The sequence below is a fragment of the Eublepharis macularius genome, chromosome 4, assembly GCF_028583425.1.
Source record: "Eublepharis macularius isolate TG4126 chromosome 4, MPM_Emac_v1.0, whole genome shotgun sequence".
NCBI lineage: Eukaryota > Metazoa > Chordata > Lepidosauria > Squamata > Eublepharidae > Eublepharis > Eublepharis macularius.
The window spans coordinates 169,901,511-169,924,542 of NC_072793.1; the positions used below are offsets into that span (position 1 = coordinate 169,901,511).

General features: G+C 49.3%; 1 protein-coding gene across 3 annotated transcripts; it reads left to right on the top strand.

Moving 5' to 3' along the window:
* Positions 1-1,878: 1,878 nt before the first annotated feature.
* On the top strand, positions 1,879-17,364 carry LOC129328707 (zinc finger and SCAN domain-containing protein 30-like). 3 transcript variants are annotated; one of them, XM_054977946.1, is made up of 5 exons: positions 1,879-1,946; positions 4,715-5,506; positions 8,813-8,933; positions 14,242-14,628; positions 15,907-17,364. In XM_054977946.1, exons 2-5 carry the CDS (start codon positions 4,793-4,795, stop codon positions 16,602-16,604), a joined length of 1,920 nt encoding a protein of 639 aa, XP_054833921.1. In that variant the 5' UTR covers positions 1,879-1,946; positions 4,715-4,792; the 3' UTR covers positions 16,605-17,364. The 3 variants fall into 3 exon arrangements, with proteins under 3 accessions (XP_054833921.1, XP_054833923.1, XP_054833922.1); XM_054977948.1 differs by having other exon boundaries at positions 15,910-17,364; XM_054977947.1 differs by having other exon boundaries at positions 14,245-14,628.
* Positions 17,365-23,032: the final 5,668 nt, after the last annotated feature.

The following is a 23,032-nucleotide window of genomic DNA, read 5'->3' on the forward strand; positions in this document are numbered from 1 at the left end:
GGCGAAACGTCAGGAACTACAATGCCAAGACCACGGCAATACAGCCTGGAAAACCCACAACAACCATCGTTCTCCGGCCGTGAAAGCCTTCGACAATACATCGAATATTTTATTGTCATCTTTATAGCAGCAACTCCCCTTTGTGGGGCCCGGTTTTGTGCTCCTTTGCAGTCTGAGGCCGAATCCACACTTCCTTTTTGTTTCCGCACCTTTTTCGGAAGTGGTGCGCTGTTCATGCAGATACTCACACGCTTTCCCATTCCACGTGTTCCCCGCCACCACCGCACCACAATTGCGTCTTCCTTCCAAACCACGTGATAGTGGCGGAAATCCATTTTCTCCCTGCCTTTTTTTTTGCTGCACAGTGCTGAAAGGTCGGTATACCAGTAAACCAACTGTAGTGAGCAGCGGGTTGCGCAGGAAAAGAAATGGTCAGTGGAGCATGCGCATGTCACATGGGGACATTTTCCCTACTGTGTCCTGCCATTTTTAAGAGCATGAGGAGCCAAGCCGAGTAATCCTGTATTTCCCACAAGGATCGTCTCCAGTAAACAGCAGTTGCGGAAAACAAATATATTCCCGAAAGCTTAGGACGCAGGTGGGAGATTCTACCATGTGTGAAAGACGGAATGCATCATCTCATGGTGTCGCGTGGCTGTGCTGTGAAGCCTGCCAACCACAATCTCAGCCATCATCACAAATACGACACTCTGAGCATCCATGTTGATAACAAAAGCAGAAAACCACTCTGAGCAGCAGAATTTCCGGACAATGCCTTTAATGTGACAATCTAATTTCAAATTTGCCCTCCATAACAATCAGCCAAACAAGAAAAAAGTGAGCCAATCAAAGATGAGGGGTAGGAACACTGCCATTTCTTAAAAGTCGGAACATCGGTATACCGGAAAATTGACCTTTTTTTTAAAAAAAAAAAAAGGAAGTGGCATCCTCCATCAATTCTGACGTGGAGGATGGAACCGCCCACTGTAACGCTTTACTAAGTGGTGTGTGGAGAAATGATTGCACCGTGACGACGCACTGGAAGGGTGAATGTGATGATGCACAACACGGTAGCAGAATGAAGCCGATTGCCATGACTGTGCACCATCCGCTTATCTTTTTGTTCATTGTGAAATAGCAGAAAATAAAATGAAAGTTGAAAATAGGAAACAACAGATCTGTGATAAAAACTGAAGATGTAGCATAAACCATGTACGGGGGTGGGGGCAGGGAAGAATCTCACGCATTTACTGAAAAATCTAAGAAAATAATATATTCTTGTCATGGAATTAACTCGATTTCACTGTTCAGTCTGAAAAAAAAAACTATTTCCCCCAAAAGATTTTTTTAAAAATCTAACAGCAACCCCACAAATTTCAAACTGTCCGTTATTGGGCCTCAAGAAAAGAACAAAAAGCCCTCTGCCCCAACCTTCATCTGTCCAGAAGAGCTTCAGATAGAACGTTAATTGAGAACTAGGAACAAATATTTCTTAACAGAAGAAAAATCAAAACTATATTTTATTGTCGTGATTATAGTAGCAGCCCCCCTTTGTGGGGCCAGGTTTTTATGCTCCTTTGCAGTCTGAGACAGGGCGAAGGGTCCCTTCACCTTCCTTTCCCTCGGGCCTCTGAGCATGAGCAAAGTGATGCCAGCTAATCCTTTCATCTCCGGGATAAGACGGGGGAGTTTCCTAACAAATGCCTTTCTCCCAGCTGTTTCAAAAGTAATATTAAGCAACGCGCGTTAAAATAGGGACACCATGTCCGTCTTTGCCTGCAAGGAATGGAGAGGGTTAAAGTGATAAAGTTTCCATTTCTAGAGAGGTTGCAAAAGGAGGAGAGAGACACTGAAGCCCTCCAACTTCCTGCTTTTGGCCTCGGGGGTTTGCTTGGAGGAGAGCGGGAGGACTGAGGCTGGAGCCGGACCGGGGCATGCCTGGAAAGGTAAAGAGCGGCCAGGTGGGAAGGGAGAAGCTCCGGCAGGCCTCGCAGGGCCATCTTTCTGGGCCCCACGTGCAGAGCTGGGCCGGGAAGGAGGGGGTCCGGCCGGCCCCTTCTCTGCTCCCAAGGAGGGAGGGCGGTTCTGGTCCGGCCCCTTGAATCAGGGACTGGGTTGGCTCTGAAGCAAGGAGCAAGAGGGGAATCAGGATTCCCGCCAGGCCGGGAACAGCTTCCTTTGCAGCTCTATAGTTCAAAAACCGCTGATAAAACCTCCAGAGCGGAGGGGGCTGGATTTGGCTCTTTTGCAATGAGCGTTTCGTGAGGTACAAAATCTGGCTTGTCATCGGACTATGACCGGGGGGGGGGGGTGGCTAGAGAGACAGGGGGGGGGCCTGAATCTCATGGGTCTCTCTACCTTTGCTGATATCCTCCAAGTGGCTAAAGGCTCCCTGGTGGTCTGGCAGGGGTGGAGTAAATGGCCACGTTTCAATTATTTAATTATATTTTTATTTATTTGCTTCATAACATCATCTTTCTCCCCAGTGGTGGCCCAAGCAGCTTACATTGTTCTCTTTTCCAGTTTTCCTCACAACAGCCTTGTGAGGTGGGTTAGGCTGAGAGGGTGTGACTGGCCTAAGGTCACCCAGCAAGCTTCCATGGCAGAACCGGGATTTGAAACAGGGCCTTCCCGATTGTAGTCTGATACTAACCACTAAGAGCCCCGTGGCGCAGAGTGGCAGTACTGCAGCCCAAGCTCTGCTCAGGACCTGAGTTCGATCCTGGCGGAAGCCGGGTTCAAGTAGCCGGCTCAAGGTTGACTCAGCCTTCCATCCTTCCAAGGTCAATAAGTACCCAGTTTCCTGGGGGTAAAGTGTAGACAACTGGGGAAGGCAATGGCAAACCACTCTGTAAAAAAAAGTCTGCCAAGAAAACGTCCTGATGCGATGTCCCCCCCTGGGTCAGTAACGACTCGGTGCTTGCACAGATCCAGAGGAGTTAGCCGTGTTAGTCTGTAGTAGCAAAATCAAAAAGAGTCCAGGAGCACCTTTAAGACTAACCAACTTTATTGTAGCATAAGCTTTCGAGAATCACAGTTCTCTTTGTCAGATGCATGGAGGGCAAGAAGAAACCAGTTTCTTCTTGCCCTCCATGCATCTGACGAAGAGAACTGTGATTCTCAAAAGCTTATGCTACAATAAAGTTGGTTAGTCTTAAAGGTGCTCCTGGACTCTTTTTGATAGTGCTTGCACAGAGGACCATCTTTACCTACTAACCACTACTCCATGCTGGCTCCCTAAGAATCAGGTGCATTACGCAGCACAAAGTAATACAGTCCATAAACAAATATAATCCATAAACAAAGGAACAGGGCTTGTGGGCTTCGTCATCTGTTTTCTTCAAAAGAAGAATAAATTCTGTTGTTTGTACAGTTGGGGATGGGGCTGTGGCTGAGAGAAAGGTCTCCTAAATCTTCGGAGTTGGGGCGTGTGCGTGCATGCGTGTGTGTAGGACTTCTGTCCTAAAGGTTATTTATTTATTATTTATTTATTCAATTTATATACCGCCCATCCCAGGGGCTCTGGGCGGTGAACAGTTAAAATTGATAAAAACAAAAACTAAAATCAATATACAAATAATAAAACAAATTAACAAGGTGCAGTGGTGGGGAGAACCTTCCCCACCCCAAAGGTGGGAGGCCGACATGGCACCGCCCCCTTCAAGGTTGTGTGTATGTGTGCGTTTGTGCCTGTGTGTAGAGGATGCTTCTGTCCTTATGGATTCCCAGCAGACCTTGGGCCTGTGTAGGCCTGTGTCTGAGTAGACTGGCTAGAGCTTGCTCATCTTTTCCCCGTGAGCCCTATGAACTAACTCGCTGACTTGAGCAATTCTTAGCCTTCTGCTCATGGCCAAAAGCATGCTGCATCAACATGCATCAAAGGGGAGAGAGGGAGTGAGGGTTCTGGCTTCTCCCCCACCTATGCACAGTCATCTGGCTGTGAGCAGTCCGTCGACTGCAAGATTCCTCTCTGTGACTGAGAAAGTTAAGAAAGCAGTGTTCCTAATTACAGGGACAGAATCTACATGTGTGCACTTGCTGTGGACATGGGCATCATGCCCACGAATCAGTGATGGCAAGAAGCGGGGCAGCCCACTGGCGCACACTCTCCCTCCCTCTGTGCATGTTCATCTGTACAGATATGCTGCCTTGAATGATTACGGACCTCCATCTTCTTCTTTGCTGTCCTCTGTAGGTGGTGCTTGGATTGGGATGAGGGGATTTCATTGGGGTGGAGGTATGGCTGGGCCATAGTTCAGGGATTAAGTATCTGCCTTGAGTCCAGGAGGCTTCCAGTTCAATCCCAGGGACCTCCATCTGAAGCAAATCTACATAATATGGTTGGAAAAGGCTCCAGAAACCAGTCTGGATTGGATCAGACAGGAGTGAAGGCCTGAATGTATGAAGTAGCTTCATGGGAGTCTCTGTGTGGGGAATGCATGCGCTTGCTGATGTGGCAGATTCTCTGCTCTTTTGAAGAGTGATGTGTTAATACAGGATATATCGGGGAAAACTTCTGGTTCTGTCCCTTAAAACAAATTCCAAACTTTAAAATAAGAATTTAAATCTATTCATTTGACAAATTATGTATGTAAAATCATACTGATGTAGATTTACCTATAACTTATGTATCTGAAAAGTCCAAATGCAAACAGAGGACACAATACCACTTTTATTTGTTCTTTCCATTTCTGTTTCTGTCTCTTCTTTACAGAAAGAATCTGAGTTTTGAACACTGTAATTCATTTCTACAGTTGGTTATAAGAAAAAGATCACAGAGCAATTCATCAATATGAAAATGGAATGTCAAGATATCACAATAGGGGAGGGGCCAGCAGGGAGGGGAATGGCTGCTCATGACCTCCAGGATGGGAATAGCGGAGGATTCCTTCGAAGGAGACCAGGAGCTCCAGGGCATCATCCAGCAGCAGAGGGTTCACTTTCCATTTCGCAGTGGGAAGCCCAGTGGCAGGAGTTCCTCAGGACACTGGAAAACCCTCACTCTGGATGGGGAAGCCCCCACTTGCCAGCAAAACCTTCGCCCTGGGATGACGCCAAGGCCTTTCTGGCCTCCTTTGAGCAAGTGGCTGACGCCTGTCAGTGGCCCCAGGAAGAGTGGGTGACCCGACTTCTGCCAGCCCTTAGTGGAGAAGCTGAGCAGGCCTTTAACGGTCTGGATGTCAGAGAGGATTATGGGAAGGTGAAGGCAGCCATCTTGAGAGCAGATGCGCTAATCCGGGAGAAGCAGCGCCAGCAGTTCAGGCGTTTCTGCTACCAGGAGGCCGAGGGGCCACGGGGGGCTTACAGCCAACTCCGGGAAATGTGCCGTGGGTGGCTGAGAGTGGAGAAGCACAGCAAGGAGCAGATCCTGGAGCTCTTGATCCTGGAGCAGCTGCTGACTGTCCTGCCCCCGGAGATCCGGAGCTGGGTGAGCGAAGGCGGCCCTGAGAGCTGCTCCCAGGCAGTGGCCCTGGCTGAAGAGTTCCTCTTACGGCAGGAGACGCAGGTGAGGCCCTTTGTCTGGGAGGCTCCTTTGTTCACGAGTGAGACCGGAAGCCCCATGCGCAGGTCTGGGCCGGGAGAGTCCTGACGATCTCCTCCCCTCTCGCTCCTCCTGAACAGTTTGGGGTCTGCGGATAAGTTTGGGGCCTTTTTGGTAGTATCTCCTTCCTCTCGACATTCATTGTCCTGAAGTTTACTCTGTCCTGCTTATTTCCCGTGTTTCACAAATCTGTTTTGGGGGGAAAAAATTAAAAGGGAATTTGTCCATCATGAAAGGGTCTAATTCATATTAATAGCCCATCCTGAGTAGTTCTAAATTTTAGTAGCACCTGCAGGCTACTGAAGAGTTCCTCGCTCCTCCTGAACAGTTTGGGGTCTACTGATAAGTCTGGGGCCTTTTGGGTGGTGTTGCCTTCTTCTCGCCATTCATTGCCCTGGAGTGTACTCTGCCCTGCTTATTTCCCATGTTTCAGAATTCTGTTTTGGGGAAAAAAACATTCTTAAAAGAGAATCAGTCCATCATAAAAGGGTCTAATTCATATTAATGGCCCATCCTATGTACTTCTAAATATTAGTAGCACCTGCAACCTGATGCTTTATTTTCATGTAAGTGTTATTCTTTTTTACCTTTTGTTTATATCGAAATCTCTAGTGAATGTGGGCAGGTATCAGGATAGACGGTAATTGAAAACTGAATAGATTATCATGCTAAACCCCTTTTCCTCCTGGGTTGCTTGCAGTGAACCAGGCTGGTTCAGGTTATTTTTATTTTGAAACTAGAAACAAATCCTGTTGTGGAAAAAATACAACGGGCTTTAGAAAACTGTTGCTGGGTTTTTAAAAAATTTTTTAGGAAACATAATAATCAGTCATCAATGTTGAAAGGCTCTGCAGCCCCCTCCCACCAGGCTCCAGCCACCCACAGGATATCCCAGCCTCTCACACCTGATGGATGGTTCTCTGAAGCTCCTGGATTTTTCTCTGCCCCCAGCCCCTCCCTGGCATTTTAAGGCAATTCTGCAGGATGTGGCTGGCCTGGTCCCACCCCCTGCCTGGGGAGGCCAGGGTGCCAGCGCTACTCTGGCCGCCCCGTCCCCCCCCACAGCCCCTGCCTCGTCTCATGGCCTCCTTGCAACAGGTGGGCCAGCGGCAGGCCTTAGTGTTGCAGTGGGGGCTGGGGAGGGCGGCCCACTTGGGTTGGGCATTCTCAGCCTGGCTGCAGCTGGATTGGGGCAGGGAAGGGATTTCATATACTTAATACTCTGGACTCACCATTATGCATCACAGCATCCTTGGCCGTCCACACCCCCATCGCAGTCTGCTCATTTAAGCCACTCCCTTTCACTCAAATCATGTAATTTAAAGGGGCCTAACATCTACTCATAATACGTCAGCCAGGGTGTGCAGGAGGCCTCACCCTTGTTGCTGGGCTGCAGGGAAGGCGGGCGGCTTCTCCGCTGTTCACCCCCGGGATCGATGGCAGCGAGGTGCCTTCGCGCTGGTCAAGCCCTGGCCAGGCTGAAGGGAGGGCAGGGGAGCTTCCCTGTTGTTCGCCACCGATCGGTGGCAGCCAGGTGCCTTCACGCCTGTCAAGCCCTGGCCCGCCTGCCCTCCAGCCCGGCCAGGGCTTGACAGGTGCAAAGGCACCTGGCTGCAGCCGATCTGTGGCGAAAAATAGGGAAGTGAGCAGCCTCCCTGCAACCCAGCTGGGGCTTGGCAGGCACAGGGGTGCCTTGCTGCCACCGATCCCGACAGCGAGCGGCAGGGAAGCGCGCCCACCCTCACTGCTGCCCGGCCGGGGTTTGACAGGCGTGGGGGCGCCTCACCACCGCCGATCCCGACCAGAGAAGCGCGCCCACCCTCACTGCAGCCCATCCGGGGCTTGACAGGCGCAGGTGTGCCTCGCTGCCACAGATCCCGACCAGGGAAGCGCGCCTGCCCTCACTGCAGCCCGGCTGGGGCTTGGCAGGCACGGGGGCGCCTCGCCGCAACCGATCCCGACAGCGAGTGGCAGGGAAGCACACCCACCATCCCTGCAGCTTGGCGGGCTTGACAGGTGTCGTGGGTTCTGATTCCTCAGAGGATGAAGACCTCATGGAGGATGACGGAGGAGAGAGTGTTCCAAGCTCCTCCAGAGTCAGCCACATGGAGGACCAGCAGGAACCCTTGCCAGAGCAGGCTGAGGAATCCAGGGCAGAGGCCGAGGCAGAAGCCGTTCCCTTACCTGCACCAGCAGCTGAGGCCAGGGCAACATCCCCACCCAGCTCCCCTGAACCTGAGAGGCAGCGTAGGGTGCGGCAGCATCATGTTGTTCAGGGAAGGAGACGGAGTGCGAGGCTTCAGGCACTTGAACAACAGCGTAGTGACCTTGAGTCCTAGCAGGATGCAGCACCGCCTTGGAGGTGATTGCTCTTAAGCCAGGACGCCCTTTCCCTCGTTGCAGAAGCACCTGCGCAAAGACCTGCCCGGTTCTACTGCGACCCAGCTCTGCTCTCTCTCTGCTCGTTTGGCTCTGACCTTTTGGATTTGGTTCTCTGGACTATGCTCCCTGCTTGTTCCCTGCTCGGCTTAATTGAATTCTACACTTCAGTGAAGCTCATGTTGGATTCCCCGCCTGCATTCCAGCACAACAGGGGTGGGGGCACCTCGCCGCCACCAATCTTGATGGCGAATGGCAGGGAAGCACGCCCACCCTTCCTGGAGCCCAGCCGGGGCTTGACAGGCAGGGGGGCGCCTCGCCACTGCCAATCCCGACGGCAAGTGTAACCGCCCTCCCTGCAGTCCGGCTGCGGCTTGACAGGCCATGAGGCCCCTTGCCGCTGCCGATCCCAGCTGCCAGCAGCTTGGATGCCCATCCTTCCTGCAGCCCGGCAGCGGCTTGGGGGCTTGACAGGTACGAGGGTGCCTTGCTGCCGCTGATCTCAGTGGCGAGGAGCCGGGAAACTGCCCGCCCTTTCAGCAGCCCAGCAGGGGCTTGACAGGTGCGAGGGTGCCTTGCTGCCCAGATCCCAACAGTGAACAGCAGGAAGCCGCCCACCCTCCAGCCAGCCTCCTTTTCCCGCTAGTGGCGCTGGGGAGCGCCCCTGCGGAGTGGAATCAACGTGAGTCGTCGGCAATACGCTTTCTCAATTATGTTATAGGATGTGCTCAGAAGTTTCTATATTCCTTCGGGAAATTCTTTCTTGATTTCTCCCTGTTACATACCAATGAATTGGCTACAGTCAGGGTGGGACACAGGACCGTGACCGTCCCTTCTGTCTGCCCCCCCCTTGTTGCTGTGCTCTGAAAGGGTCCCTCTCTGCTGTTGCAGGTGCCCTTGGAGGAGTCATCTGGGAGGGTCTCTGAGGAAGGCCAGGATCCATCTGAGATTGAGCAGAGGCAGCTCACGCTGGTGGTCAAGGAAGAAGAGGATGGAGAAGCCAGCCCACTAGGTGAGGAGGGAGTCGGGGGGGGTGCTTCTAGGGCCTGAAATATGGGGGTTCTGGGGATGAGCTGTGCTGTGGTTGTTTTGATTCATTTAGGCACTACAGTAATCTTAGATACTGGATAGTTCAGGAAAAGGGCAGGTGCCTAAGAACCAAAGGCCCATCAAGTCTTTCCTAAAGTGGTCAGTTAGGTGCCTTCAGTACTGCCAACAATTAACAAAACGGTCCCCTTTGAACTGTAGGGTTCCCTTGGTGAGGTCCTGGCTCCCTGCCCCCAGAAAAGGTGTTTTTGGAGGGTGAAAACTATGGGGAAGCTGTCTGTACAGATACAGGACTGGATTTTATTATAGCTTCTTGTATTTAATCATCGATGGCAGAAAATCAAGACCTGAGCAGCAAGTGAAATACGAAGAATTCCTAACTCCTATTTTCCCTTAATGTACGTGTGAGGAGTTTTGGGGAGGACACATACGCAGAATTTAAAATATGCTCTACTGAAAGGCCTGGCTGGTGAAAAGTTGTGGAAGAATCCTACTATATAAAAAGCTAAGGATATTTAACACAAGTCACTTCCTACCCTGGTGCACAACAGAGGGCGCTAGGGTGGTGGAAAGCCCAGATGAGGCAACTAGACCTCCAGACAGCGTGCTACTGTGGGAAGCCCCCACTTTCTCCCAGCTGGGATCAGGAGCGAAGCAGGTGGCAATGCCTGCACCCTGCCATTACCCAGGTGGGATTAGGATCAGAGTAGGTGGCAATGCCACCCCACCTTCACCCAGGTGAGATCAGAAGTGGAGCAGGTGGCAATGCTGAATTCGGAAATAAGCTGTGAGGCTTTTGCGAGCTTTTTTGCTGATAAGATCCTGCTTCTCCACCACGACTTACCAGCCACAGTTGATATGGTAAGTGAACTAGAGGCCCCTTGGCCATCTTCGGGACCTATATTTGATCATTTCAGCCCTCTTTTTGGAGAAGAGGTGGACAGGATTCTGCAGGTGCTACGGCCTACCACATGCTCCTTGGACCCGTGCCCGTCATGGCTGGTGAAAGCCAGTGTTGATGGGCTTCAGGATTCCCTGGAGGTGATTATAAATCTATCCTTGAGCTCTGGGGTTTTTCCTAAGGCGCTGAAGGAAGCTGTAGTACGGCCTCTTCTGAAGAAATCATCATTCGATCCTGCCGACCTGCTCAATTACCGACCGGTTTCTAACCTCCCATTTTTGGGTAAGGTGATTGAGCGGGCGGCAGAGAAGCAACTGCAGAATTTCCTGAACGAGACCTCGGCCCTTGATCCCTTCCAGTCCAGTTTCCGCCCAGGACATGGGGTCGAGACACTGCTGGTCGCCCTCATGGACGATCTCTGCAGACATCTGGATCAGGGCGGATCAGCACTGCTGATTTTACTGGATCTGTCAGCAGCGTTTGATACGGTCGATCACGAGCTCTTGACCCACCGCCTTGCTGATGTGGGGATTCAGGGGACAGCACTGCAGTGGCTGGTCTCCTTTCTCCATGATCGGGGACAGAGGGTGGCACTTGGAGAGAGAATATCATCTCGTAGGCCACTAGTGTGTGGTGTGCCACAGGGAGCAATACTCTCTCCATTATTATTTAATATCTATATGCGCCCCCTCACCTGGCTGGTGCAGAGTTTTGGGCTTGGGTGTCACCAATATGCGGATGACACCCAGCTTTATCTGTTGATGGATGGGCGGCCTGGATCGGCCCCTGATGTCCTGGAGCGTGCTTTTGAAGCTGCAGCTGGTTGGTTGAGGCAAAGTCGCCTGAAATTGAATCCCACGAAGACGGAGATCCTGTACCTGAGTCGTGGGGGGGTGGCTTTGGGACCCCAGCTTCCTACACTTGACGGGGCAGCACTTACACTGGCCCCGAGAGTGAGGAGCCTGGGGGTGATTCTGGATTCCTCCTTGAAGATGGAGGACCAGATCACTGCAGTTGCCAGGTCTTCCTTTTATTATCTTTGGCAGGCCAGACAACTTGCCCCCTATTTATCTTCCTGCGACTTGGCTACAGTGGTCCAAGCAATGGTCACCTCTAGGCTGGACTACTGTAATGCGCTCTACGATGGGCTTCCCATGGGCCTGATGCGGCGGTTACAGCTGGTACAGAATGCAATGGCGCGGGTCATTGCTAGAGCACCGGTGTGGGAGCATATCATGCCAGTGCTACACCAGTTGCATTGGTTGCCAGTGGAGTACTGAATCAGGTTCAAGGTTTTGGTATTAACCTACAAAGCCCTATGCGGACTGGGACCAACGTATCTACGGGACCACCTCTCACCATATATGCCCTGGAGGACTCTTTGGTCAGGCGGGAAGCATCTTTTAAGGGTCCCTGGCCCTAGGGAAGCCCACCTGGCGTCAACCAGGGCCAGGGCCTTTTCGTTCCACCCGGCCTGGTGGAACGCTCTGTCTTGTGAGACCAGGGCCGGGCAAGATTTGTTAGCATTTCGCCGGGCCTGTAAGACAGAGCTATTCCGCCAGGCATATGGCTGACGCCGGGCGGTGCTCCCCCCCTCCCCTCTGTGGAGGGGAAGATCAAACCATATGCCCTCCTGTGCGGATGCAGATGTTATTATTATTGTCCACACTTGATACTGTACATAGTTGCTCTGGAAAAACCGCTATATGGAACATCAAATCTCAGTTATGTGCTGCTTTTATCTATTTGTATGTAAATATATGACATTTATATACATAGCTGTAATTTTAATGATTAGATAAAGCGTTTTTAATGTTTTTAATGGTATTAACATTTGTATTTTTGTTATCCACCCTAAGCCCGTGAAAGCGGGGAGGGTGGAATATAAATGTAATAAATTAAATTCATTCACCCACCTGGGATCAGGAGCAAAGTAGGTGGCACTGCATGCTCCTCATCTTCAGCCATCTGGGGTCAGGAGCAGAAAGGGGCCAATATCTGCCCCCCACCTTTACCCAGCTGGTATCAGGAGCGAAGCAGGTCAGCAGTGCCCATCCCCCACCTTCACACAGCCAGGATCAGGAGGAACTGCCCACCCACCCCCTTCACCCAGCCAGGAGCAGAAGCGGAGCAGGAGGCAATGCCTGCCCCTTCACCTTGCAGGAGGTAAAGCCCGCCCTCAATTTCACCCAGGAGTGTTCAGGAGCGGAGCAGGTGGCAGTGCCTGCCCCTCTTCACCCAGCCAGAATCAAGTGTAGAGTAGGAGGCAATGCTCCCTTCTTCACCTGGGGTGGGGGGTGGGCCAGGAGCAGAACTGGTGGCAGTGCCTGCCCCCTTAACCTGGCTGGAATCATGAGTGGAGCAGGTGGCAATGCTGCCCCTGACTTCACCTGGCTGGGATCAGGAGCGGAGTTGGTGGCAATGCCCACCCCCCGGAGTTAACCCAGCTGGGCTGAGGAGCAGAGCAGTGGCAGTGTCTGCCACCGGCCTTCACATATCTGGAATCAGGAGCGGAGCAGGTGCCAATCCCCCCCCCTCAATGTTACACAGCAAGGATTAGGAGTGGAGTAGGTGGAAATGCCTGCTACTCGTCTTTACCCATCTGGGATCAGGAGCAAAGAAGGGGCAATGCCCCTTCACCCAGCCAGGATTAGGAGTGGGGCAGGTGGCAATGCCCACCCCCTTTCACTCAGTTGGGATCAGATTTGGAGCGGGAGCCAATCCTGTCCCCCACATTCACCCAGCCGGGATTAGGCACACAGGAGGTGACCATGCCTGCCCCAACCAGCCTTCATCAGGCTGAGAACACTGATGGAGGAGGAGGAGGGCGTGTCCGTCTGCCGACCCTTCCTTTTCAAAAGCCCGTTGCATTTTTTCCCACAACAGGCTTTGTTGCTAGTAATGAATAAAAGCAGGCTACATCTAGATTGGTTTATTCAATGCATCCTGGAGTAGATACAAGCCCAAAAAATATAGCAGGCAGGTTCTACAGAAAAGAAAGGTCTGACAATCCTATAAAATAATTCTCTAAGCGTGTTTCGGACGACTCACTGGGATTCCATAGCGCAGGCACAGTAGAGCGCCCCTAGCGGGGAAGAGTTGCACCCACATGCTGCCATGGATTGGGATCCAAGGAGGCCAGAACAGCCGCTGCTGGGCTCATGAGCTTGCCAGAGGCCTGCCTCCTCCCCTTCCCGCATCCGGCCTTCCCACCGGCCTGAGAGGTGCTGAATTGCCCTGGCCCGCCTCCCCCCTCCCCTGCCCCACCAGCCCGAGAGGTGCTGAATCACTCCAGCTGGCCACCTTCTCCCCCCTACCCCCTCCTTCCCAGTGGCCCTAGAGGTGCTGAATCACCCCAGCTGGCCGCCTCCTCCCCCCGCCTTCCCACTGGCCCGAGAGGCGCTGAATCTCCCCAGCCAGCTGCCTCTTCCCTCTCTCCCCCACCTTCCCACCAGCCTGAGGGGTGCTGAATCGCCCCGGCCAGCCACCTTCTTCCCCCATCCCCTCCTTCCCTCCAGCATGAGAGGCGCTGAAGTGGCCCAGCCAGCCATCTCCCCCCCACACCTTCCCACCGGCCTGAGAGGCGCTGAATTGACCCGGCCAGCCACCTCCCCCCAGTCCCTATGGGCCCGAGGGGCACTGAATCGCTCTAGCTGGCTGCCTTCCCCCCTTGCCTTCTAGCCGGCCCAAGGGGTGCTGAATCGCCCCGGCGGGCTGCCACCTCCCCCCTCCCCCGCCTTCCCACCAGCCCAAGGGATGCTGAATCGCCCTGGCCAGCCGCCTCTCCCCCCTTCTTCCCACTGGCCTGAGGAGCACTGAATCACCCTGGCCAACCACCTCCCCCCTCCTTCCCACCGGTCCGAGGGACACTGAATCGCCCTGGCCAGCCACCTTCTCCCTCTGTCCTTTACCTTCTCACCGACCGAGGGGCGCTGAAGCACCCCGGCCAGTCGCCTCTTCTTCCTCCTTCCTAAGCTCTGTTTCTAGTTATTTATATTCTTCTACAAGATGCTTGCCCTAAGTTCATGGTCAAATTTTAGCGCAGTGGGAGGATACAAGTAAAACTAAGGAGTTAGTGAGGAAAATTCCATTATGGTTAAGAAGCATGCATTGACATAACTAGACTACTTGGGCTGCTAAAGATTTTATCTATATTGACCATAAAACTGAGACTTCTCTGCTATCATTTTGGAACAAGTCAGGTGAATTCTCCTCAGACACCCTGTATATATGACACAAAACGCTCTGCTTGTGGAATCCTTCTCCTGTGAGGAAAAAAAGTTCTGTCAAAGTACACCCCTTAATGAGGAGTACCTGAGATGTGGTTTGGCTTCTTGCGTGGGTGCTGATTGTACCTTTCTCTTTGTTCCAGCAGGAGCTGTAGAGGAGACAGTTGAGGAATTTCAGGGATTCTCATTGAATAAGGGCAAGAACGAAGAGTCTAAAGGAAACTTCAGGGTTCGAACTCGGCCACTGAGGCAGGAAGAAAGCCATGCAGAGAAGATGAGGGATAAGCCCATTCCTTGCCAAGAAGTTGGATTCCATGAAATCCCAGTCCGAGCAGAAAGATCACCCCAAAAAAGAAGGAACGAAGGGCATGAAAATGAAAGTATGGCATCTGGAACGACCTTCATTCAGAGCATGAATGTTATTTCCCATCTAGACGTTCCCTCAGGAGAGAAACCATATAGTTGCTTGGAGTGTGGAAAAGGCTTCAGTTGGAGATCAGCCCTTGCTTCACATCAGAGGATTCACTCAGGTGAGGGGCCATATAAATGGTCAGAGGGCAACCCAAACTTCTCTGATGTAGTCGGCTTTAGTGTACTTGTAAAGTTTCCATGAATGTACACTTCAGCATACATCAGGAAGAAGCCACTGAAATGTTCTTAATGTGGAGAAAACTGTCAGGGCTTGCTGCGGCTGCCCCTGGGCGTGGCACTGGGCAGTCTGCTCCTGACGTCACAGGGGGGCCAGGGACTCTGCAGGACCCTGCTCTGTGGAAGGAGGGGCGGTATACCTCACCCAGACTCCCTCTCAGTCCACTCGCTGGCCTGCTCAACCTGGCCTGCTTACCCTCTGCATCCTCCTTCATCTCCTCCTTCCAGAACTCTCCTCCAAGCCACCACCCTTGCATCCTACTGCTCTCACTCCACATCATCACTCCTCACTCACACCCACCACCTCAGAGCTCTTCCTAGCCACCTTATATAGGGCTTCCTTTCCCCGCCCCGCCCTCCTTCTAGGCTTGTTCCCTCTCCTGACTTGGCCCAGCTGTGCCTTCCCTCAGGTGTTTCCCTCCTACCACTAATCCCTTCTTGGCTTCCTTGCCTTGCTGGCAGGGTGGGGTTGAATGCGAGCCATCCCCAGCTGAGGTCTCCTTGGCCTTGCTCACGAGGAGCTGCCCCAGCCGGCTTCTGTGCTGCTGAGCCTGCCTGGCCTTGCTCGCGAGGAGCTGCCCTGGCCAGCTTTTGTGCTGCTGAGCCTGTCTGGCCTTGCTCGCGAGGAGCTGCCCTGGCCAGCTTCCGTGCTGCCTGTTCATTGATGCTGGGAGGGGCTACCCATCTCCTCCCCCAGAATGCCTGTGGCAGCTCCACCTGGAGGGGCTTGGCTCCTAGCACCTCCTGAGCCAGGCTGCTGTCCTCTAGCCAGGGTGTGGCTCTGGGCTGTGGTGGCTGCTTCTCCTCCTTGGAAGGTAAGGGCTCTGTCTGGGCTGTTGCTGTGTCCCTGTTCCCCTTGCCTTGGCCCTTTTCCTCTAGCCTGCTTAGCCCCCTTTCTCCCCCATGGTGGGTGGGACTAGCTGGCTTCTCCCTGCTCCCTCCAGCCTTCTGAGGCTTTGGCCTTTTGCCCCTTCCCCCTGGAGTAGGCAGGGTCTGGCTCTGTTTGCCAGACAGAGCAGCTGAACTGCTGTCTCCCGGCTGCCCCCTGCCGCTGTCTGCCAGCAAGTCCGGGGGCTGGGCTGCTGACCCCGGACAAAAACTTCAAGTGCAGATCAACCCTCCTTGCCTAGGTGCTAATGGAGACTCTCTCTTTATTCCAGCAGGGCATGATCAGGAGAATGAGGACAATGAGGAATGGCTTCAGTCATCCCCAGAAAAAGCAAAGGATGAAGAGCTGAAAGGAAATGTCAGTAATCAAGGCGGACCCAAGAGGCAAGAGGGAAGCTACACAGTGGAGAAGAGGGATAAACACATTTCTTGCCAAAGAGAGGATTTCTGTGAAAAAATTCACATGTTGGAGGAAACATACAAGGGCTTGAAGTGTGGAATGAACTCAGATCAAACTCAACATAATATTCATTTGCAAAAACACAATGGAAAAAAGACCCATAAATGCTTGGAGTGTGGAAAGAGCTTCGGGCTCAGATCAAACCTCCTTGTTCACCAAAGAATCCATACAGGGGAGAAACCTTTTGAATGCCCTGAGTGTGGAAAGAGCTTCTTCAGGAACAGTGATCTTCAACGGCATAAAAAAACCCACACAGGGGAGAAACCTTTTGAATGCTCAGAGTGTGGAAAGAAATTCATTCAGAGTTGCCATCTTCAGAGACATCAAAGAATCCACACAGGGGAGAAATCTCTTGAATGCTCAGTATGGAAAGAGATTCTGGGAAGAGAAGATTCTGGATCAATTGGAAATAATTCAAAATTACTTTACGAGACAGATCCTCGTATTGCCAAAGGGTTCTCCAGTTGCACAATTGAGGGCAGAGCTTGGTATTCCTTCTCTGAAAGTTAGGGCAAATTTTAGAGTTCTGTCTTACTGGAAGAAGTATCTAGAGTGCCCTCAGGATTCATTGGGAGACCAAAGTTTCTGTTCTCTTTTGAATCACGTTAAAACCTGTAAGGAATATCTAGGATTTATACAGTCTAAGTATGTAATACCGAATGACCTGATCAGATCTAATAGATCAGGTCATGAGCGGAGGAATTGGGTCTTTAAAATGGATGGGAATATAGATAGATATGCAGTTGTTCAATCTGAAGTGGCCCTTTCCTGCAATTTTTTTAAAAAAAATCATACTAGGTCACCATACCTTAAGACCTTAACAACAGTGAAATTAAGGATGGCCTTTACCAGCTTAAGATTTCTGGCTATGTCTTCTGCGGTATGCATGGGCTGCTTTCTAAATGTTCCTGCCCCTCTATGACTTTGTTTGTGTGGTATGGGAGAAGTAGACGATTTGATTCATTATGTCCTGAGATGCCCTCTCCTTTTGGACCTCAGAAACAAATTTATTTCTAATATTTTGTCCTTGTTTCAGATATGGAAAAAGTAAAAATTTTTTCAGCTGATGAGGACTCTTATGTTTCTAATAGAGTTGCTTTGTATGCATTAGCAGCAAGAAAGATTAGATTGAAATGTATGGTGTAATAGTACAATTGTGTTGCGAATATGTTTTAATCTGGTTCTGACCCTGTCTGTCTGTGTTCTGTAATATGGTGTATTAAATTGTTATGACCTATGGTTGATACAATAAAATACAATTACTAAAGAGGTTCACTAGCAAAGTCCACCTTCATCAACATCAGACAATCCAGATAAAGAGAAACCACGTAGCTCCTCTGCCAGTGGCAAGAGCTCACCTCATATTTCAAACCTTAAAATCAACCACAGAGTCCGAACAACATTGAAACCATATAAACACTTAGAGAGAGCTTGCATATCTACAGAAATCTTATGGTAACTGCAGTCCATCAGCCCCACTGCCAGCAGCCACTGGTCCACCTTACTTTCCAAGGCGTCTAGGCCCCAGCTGCTGTCCAAGTCTCTGCCTGCCACATGCCACCCATCAATTTCCTACCAACCTTTAGTGGGGTTTTCACTCCCTCTTGCTGGTACCTGCCACGCCCACTTGGCCTTTTTAGGAATTACCCACAGAGAGGGCCAAGGCTCCCAGCTCCCCTAAGCAGGCTTGCTGTTTGGAGGCTCTGCGTTGTGCTGAGGACTTTACTATTCAGTGTCTGGTTACCACAGAGACTGCTTACTGCACTTTCACACCACTGTGGGGAGCAGTTTGCCAACAGACAAAAAAAACCTGGTAGGAAACAGCAGAAATGCTCGAACTGTGAAAACAGCTTTTGCCACAACCAAAGCCTCCAACATGTCAAAGGGAAGAAAGCAAAAATGTGGTCAGAAGGAGATTTACTGCCAGTCCTGCCCTTCTTAACCATCAACCAATTGTTACCCAAGTTGCTATACATGTGAGGACCAAAGCAGCAAAGGTGTCCCCTTGTTGACACAGAATAAACACATGTAGGGCTGTCCGCTTCTGACTCAGGAAGTGCCTGATTTTGCAAGAATTGGTGTTGCTGAATTGGCCAGAGAATTGCTGGACCAATTCGATAATACCAAAGCAATACTTACTAAAATGCTTTGGAATGCTTCATTAAGCTTCAGTAAACATAGCAGCACTTCCCCCCTTGCCTTTATAAAGGTAAAGGTAGTCCCCTGTGCAAGCACCAAGTCATTACTGACCCATGGGGGGACCCATGGTTTGACACTGAGCCCAGCTTCCACCAGGTTCGAACTCAGGTCATGAGCTTGGGCTGCAGTACTGCAGCTTATCACTCTGCACCATGGGGCCCTCCCCCTTGCCATTACTGCAAAAGAATAAGTGCTTCCCTGTGTTTTGAGTCTTTTTTTAGCCAGGGGGGGGGATGAGGGGGTTGGAGTCCAGTGAGAGGCAGAAGGGGGAAGAGGAGGCTGTGAGTGGCCAATCCCTGCCGCAGCAGCGCTCCTTCCCCAGACAATGGGGGATTCTTTGGAAGGAGAGTATTGTTTTTAATTGCTGCAGAGATTTAAATTGGAGGATAGGGGCATGAAATCCAATCTCCCTGAAACTTGGGTGGTTGTGGGAGGAAGGTTAAGAGAGGGTCCCTAGGAAATTTGGTGCATTTTGCCTGCAAAATGCACTCCACAGCCACCTAGAAGCCCCCCTGGTTTTCCCTTAAGGAATAATGGTGATTGGAGGTGGATAGGGGCCTTCTTTGGGGGGGGGGACTGTCACGCACTCTCAGTCTAACCTACCTCACAGGGTTGTGAGGGAAAATGGAGGAGAGGAGAATGATGTAAGCTGCTTTGGAGCTCCATTGGAGAGAAAGGCTGGGAATAAAGTTAAATTAAGACATTAGCCCAATAACTCCCTTGCGATATATGACAGACCCACTGGACCCCAAGGGATTTACTTGTGAATTCGCAGGCTCTGTGAGCCAGTTGTGCTCTGTGGCTAATGCTGTCTCCTCTGTTTTCAACCCAAAGTGACGTCATTGGGGCTTCTGGAGCATGAGGCCAAGACCTTCCCTTGATTTTGCCTTACAACACTGGTATTCTAGAGCCCATCATCCAATGAATGAAAAGGATCCCTTTAAGATTCCGCACTCATTCAGGAATATGCAGAAGGTCTCCTTGAATCAACACAGAATAGCTTCATTCAACAGATAGCAGAAAAGGCCTAACAGTCCTTCACAACTCTTTTTCAGCCACTTTACACGACTGTAAGTGAAACCTGGGCTGAAACTAATCTAGATTCCATTATCTTGTAACTGACATAAAACATGAAACAGACGTTTGTACAATATGATTCCCATCACCCTTTAGCGTTTGCATCTATATACATAAATATACCACAAAACCAGTGAGGAATCACAGTGAGAGGAAATCCTACTGTCTCCTCTGTTAGCCCCTGCTTCCTCTCCTCTTGCTCTGGCTTCTACTTTACCTTCTCTCCTCTCTGCTTCTGCTTCCCCCCTGCCCCACTCATCGTTTCAATCACCCATTCTTTCTTATTTGCTTTCCCCCCAGTCAACCACTGTTTTGGTTTTTCATTCCAACCTGCACTAGGGTTGCCAGTAAGGTAGCCAGGTTCCAACAACTAACTTGACATAACTTTGGATTCTTCATCTTTAGCCTTGAATGACCTTGTTGGGAGTGATATTTTGCTTTTTGTGTGCTTTGGAATCAAATGTTCTCATAAATTGCAATGATGGTTTTCTGGTATTGTGATACGGCTCTTTAAGTGTTGTATGGATTAATGCCTGTTTGAGATACACAAATTATTTAACTTGTTGTACTTATTTCATAAGCCAGTTTGGTGTAGTGGTTAAGAGCACGGGACTCTAATCTGGAGAGCCGGGTTTGATTCCCCACTCCTCCACAAAGCCAGCTGGGTGACCTTGGGCGAGTCACAGTTCTCTGGAGCTCTCTCAGCCCCACCCACCTCACAGGGTGATTGTTGTGGGGTAATAACACCACTTTGTAAACCGCTCTGAGTGGGCATTAAGTTGTCCTGAAGGGCGGTATATAAATCGGTTATTATTATTATTATTATTATTATTATTATTATTATTATTATTATTATTATTATTATAAACTGTGCATACTTTTTGATAGAATTTTTAATTGCTTAGTTTTTCATGGTGGATAGACATATCCTTGCTTGTTTAGTCACTTACCGTGATTCTTTTTCTTCGTGGTTTATCAAGAGTGGCAGCAAAAGCACTGAATCAGAGTCCCATAATAAATCAGTACATTGGCTTTCCTCAGTGTAAATTGTGCAAGGAGGAGTAGCCAATACTCTTGGTACAGCATAGTGGTAAAGTCAGAATGTTGTTTTGGATTCTTCTGTGTGAAGGTCACTCAACTATCACTCCCAGAGGCCACCATCTTCATGTTTCTCACAAATCTATCGCCTCCATCATCGTGGGGAGCAATGAGACTGACCCAAGTCCAGCTGAAATGGAGGAGCAACTTGACTATCCCCATGTACTGGGGGGCTTCCTGTGAGCTCATCCAGTAGGAAGAAGGGAACTGGGTTTCATCTCTTAGAATATGTTTGACAAAACCGGAAGTGAGCTAATTTTTTAAAAAGGGATTGATGTTGCATCATCGTGTCTTCTCTGCAGTCCCACATGGGATCTGCTCATGCACAGGCCAGCCAGAAATGTTAAAAAGCTCCTAAAGGTGCAAGATGCTATCCTAGCATTTTTGCGCACTTTTCCCCGACACAGGTGTAAAAGGAGGGGCTAGCAGCTCTTCCCTCAGTTCTTCTTTCGCTTCCGCTGAAGACGGACATGTTCTTTGCTCCGCTCCTGGATTCCAGTGACTGACGTGATTTTGGGCCTTTGACTCCATAGTGTTGAAGGCTGTCTTCAAGAACTGTTCACATAAACCTATGCAAATATACAAAAACTGTATCCATAATCTTGTCAGTAGACATCAAAAAGGCTTTTGATCGATTAGAGCTTATTTTTTTAAAAGCAACATTGACCCACATGGGTTTTGGAGACAGATTCCTAACAGCAATTGGTGCACTTTATGAAGATCCCAAAGCAGAGGTGAAAGTTAACGGTTATAATTCTCTAGACTCCCCACTTACTAGAGGCACTAGACAAGGTTGTCCACTGACACCTTTACTATTGGCTGTCTCTGTGGAGCTGCTGGCAGATGCCATGAGATTTGATCTGAAAATACAGGGTATTTATTTAGGCAACAGTTGCAGATGACATTGCAATCTATCTAACAGACCCCTGAAATTCCCTTAAAGCCTTAAAAAACATTTTACAACACTTTGCATCAGTATCAGGCTTACATATAAATACCTCCAAAATGGAAATATATCCTGTTTATATTAACTCTACTACTCAAAAGCTTGTAAAAGATTTGTTTCCTTTTAAATAATTTGAAAACCCCTGGTGTTATTTAGGTATCTCTATTCCGAAAGACTTAAAGGACCTGTTTAAATGTAACTATACAACTTGGGTGGCAAAAGCAAATTTACTAATCAAATTGGGAAGAAAACAACACTTTACATGGGCCGAAAAAAATTGATCTACTAAAATCCATCATTGCCCCTCAATTTCTTTTCCTATTTCAAAACTTGCCTATACAAATTTCAAACAGAGAGTTAAAATTTTGGCAGATGTCTTTAAATTCATTCATTTGGGAAAGCAAAAAACCTAGAATTAAACTATGAACAGTCAAAAAATTGGATTGATATTGAATCAACTTTTTAAAGTTCTACATCCATGGAAGTCCCAATTTGGAATTTCTCTAAAGAGAGATCTAGCCTAATAAACTTCTTCCTGTTTTTAAAATATACCCTACTAAAAGATCGACTTTAGCCCGTAGCATCTCCCCATTATCTTCTTTTTTGAATCAAAAATGGTTTACACCCGACAACTCCAAAGAAGGCTTTCCTCTTTGGAGATCATAACAAGAGTATATGATGTCATCAAAAGTTCACTAAAACCCAAATCCCAGTTAGAATCATCTGTCACTACCAAACTTCCATAGTTTGAAGATTTTCAATTAAACCACCTAATCAATAGTTAAAAAATACAGACGCATCTCAAAAGGAATTAAAGAACTCAAAGAGATGCTAAACTCTCAAGAAATATAAAAGAAAAAGGTCTTATATCACTTCTTTACAAGATGCTAAACTCTCAGAAATGGTGCAAAAAAATCCAAATACCAAACCCGTTGGCAGTCTGATTATAATTTACCCATCTCAGATCTACAGTGGTCTCAAATCTGGTCTTCAAAGACCTGCTCATATAATGCAATTAACATAAGAACAACATTTAGGAGAATTATGCACAGTTGATGCTTGACTCCATTCAAATTACCCTTCATAAACCCTCCTATGACCCTCACTGCTGGTGCGGTTGCCAACAAATGGTCTTCTTCCTACATTGTTGGTGGGATTGCCCTCAGATTTCTCAATGCTGTGATATTATTTTCGAAAGAATTGATAGGATCACAGGATATACCATTCAACCCTGCCCTGAATTAGTTTTCCTCAACCTGTAGGATAATTATGATATCCCAGCTTCTTGGAAATGAAAAGTTCAGCGCTCTAATTTATTTATTTAGATTTATACCCCGCCCTCCCCACAGGTGGGCTCAGGGCTGCTAACAACATTAAAAGATACATTAAAATCACAAAAACATAAAATCAATAATAATGTTTAAAAAATCATTGAAATAGTCCAGGAGCAGGCTATTTAAACAAATATTGGGAGTCAGTATGCGGGCATAGCAGATGGCCAAGGGCAGTCCCCGAAGAAGTGGTGGTTTTAGATGGCTCAATAAAATGTGGGAATTTCTCGCCATGGAAAAAAATCACAGATTGCATCTCACTTGCTGAAAACTGGAATTTACAATCC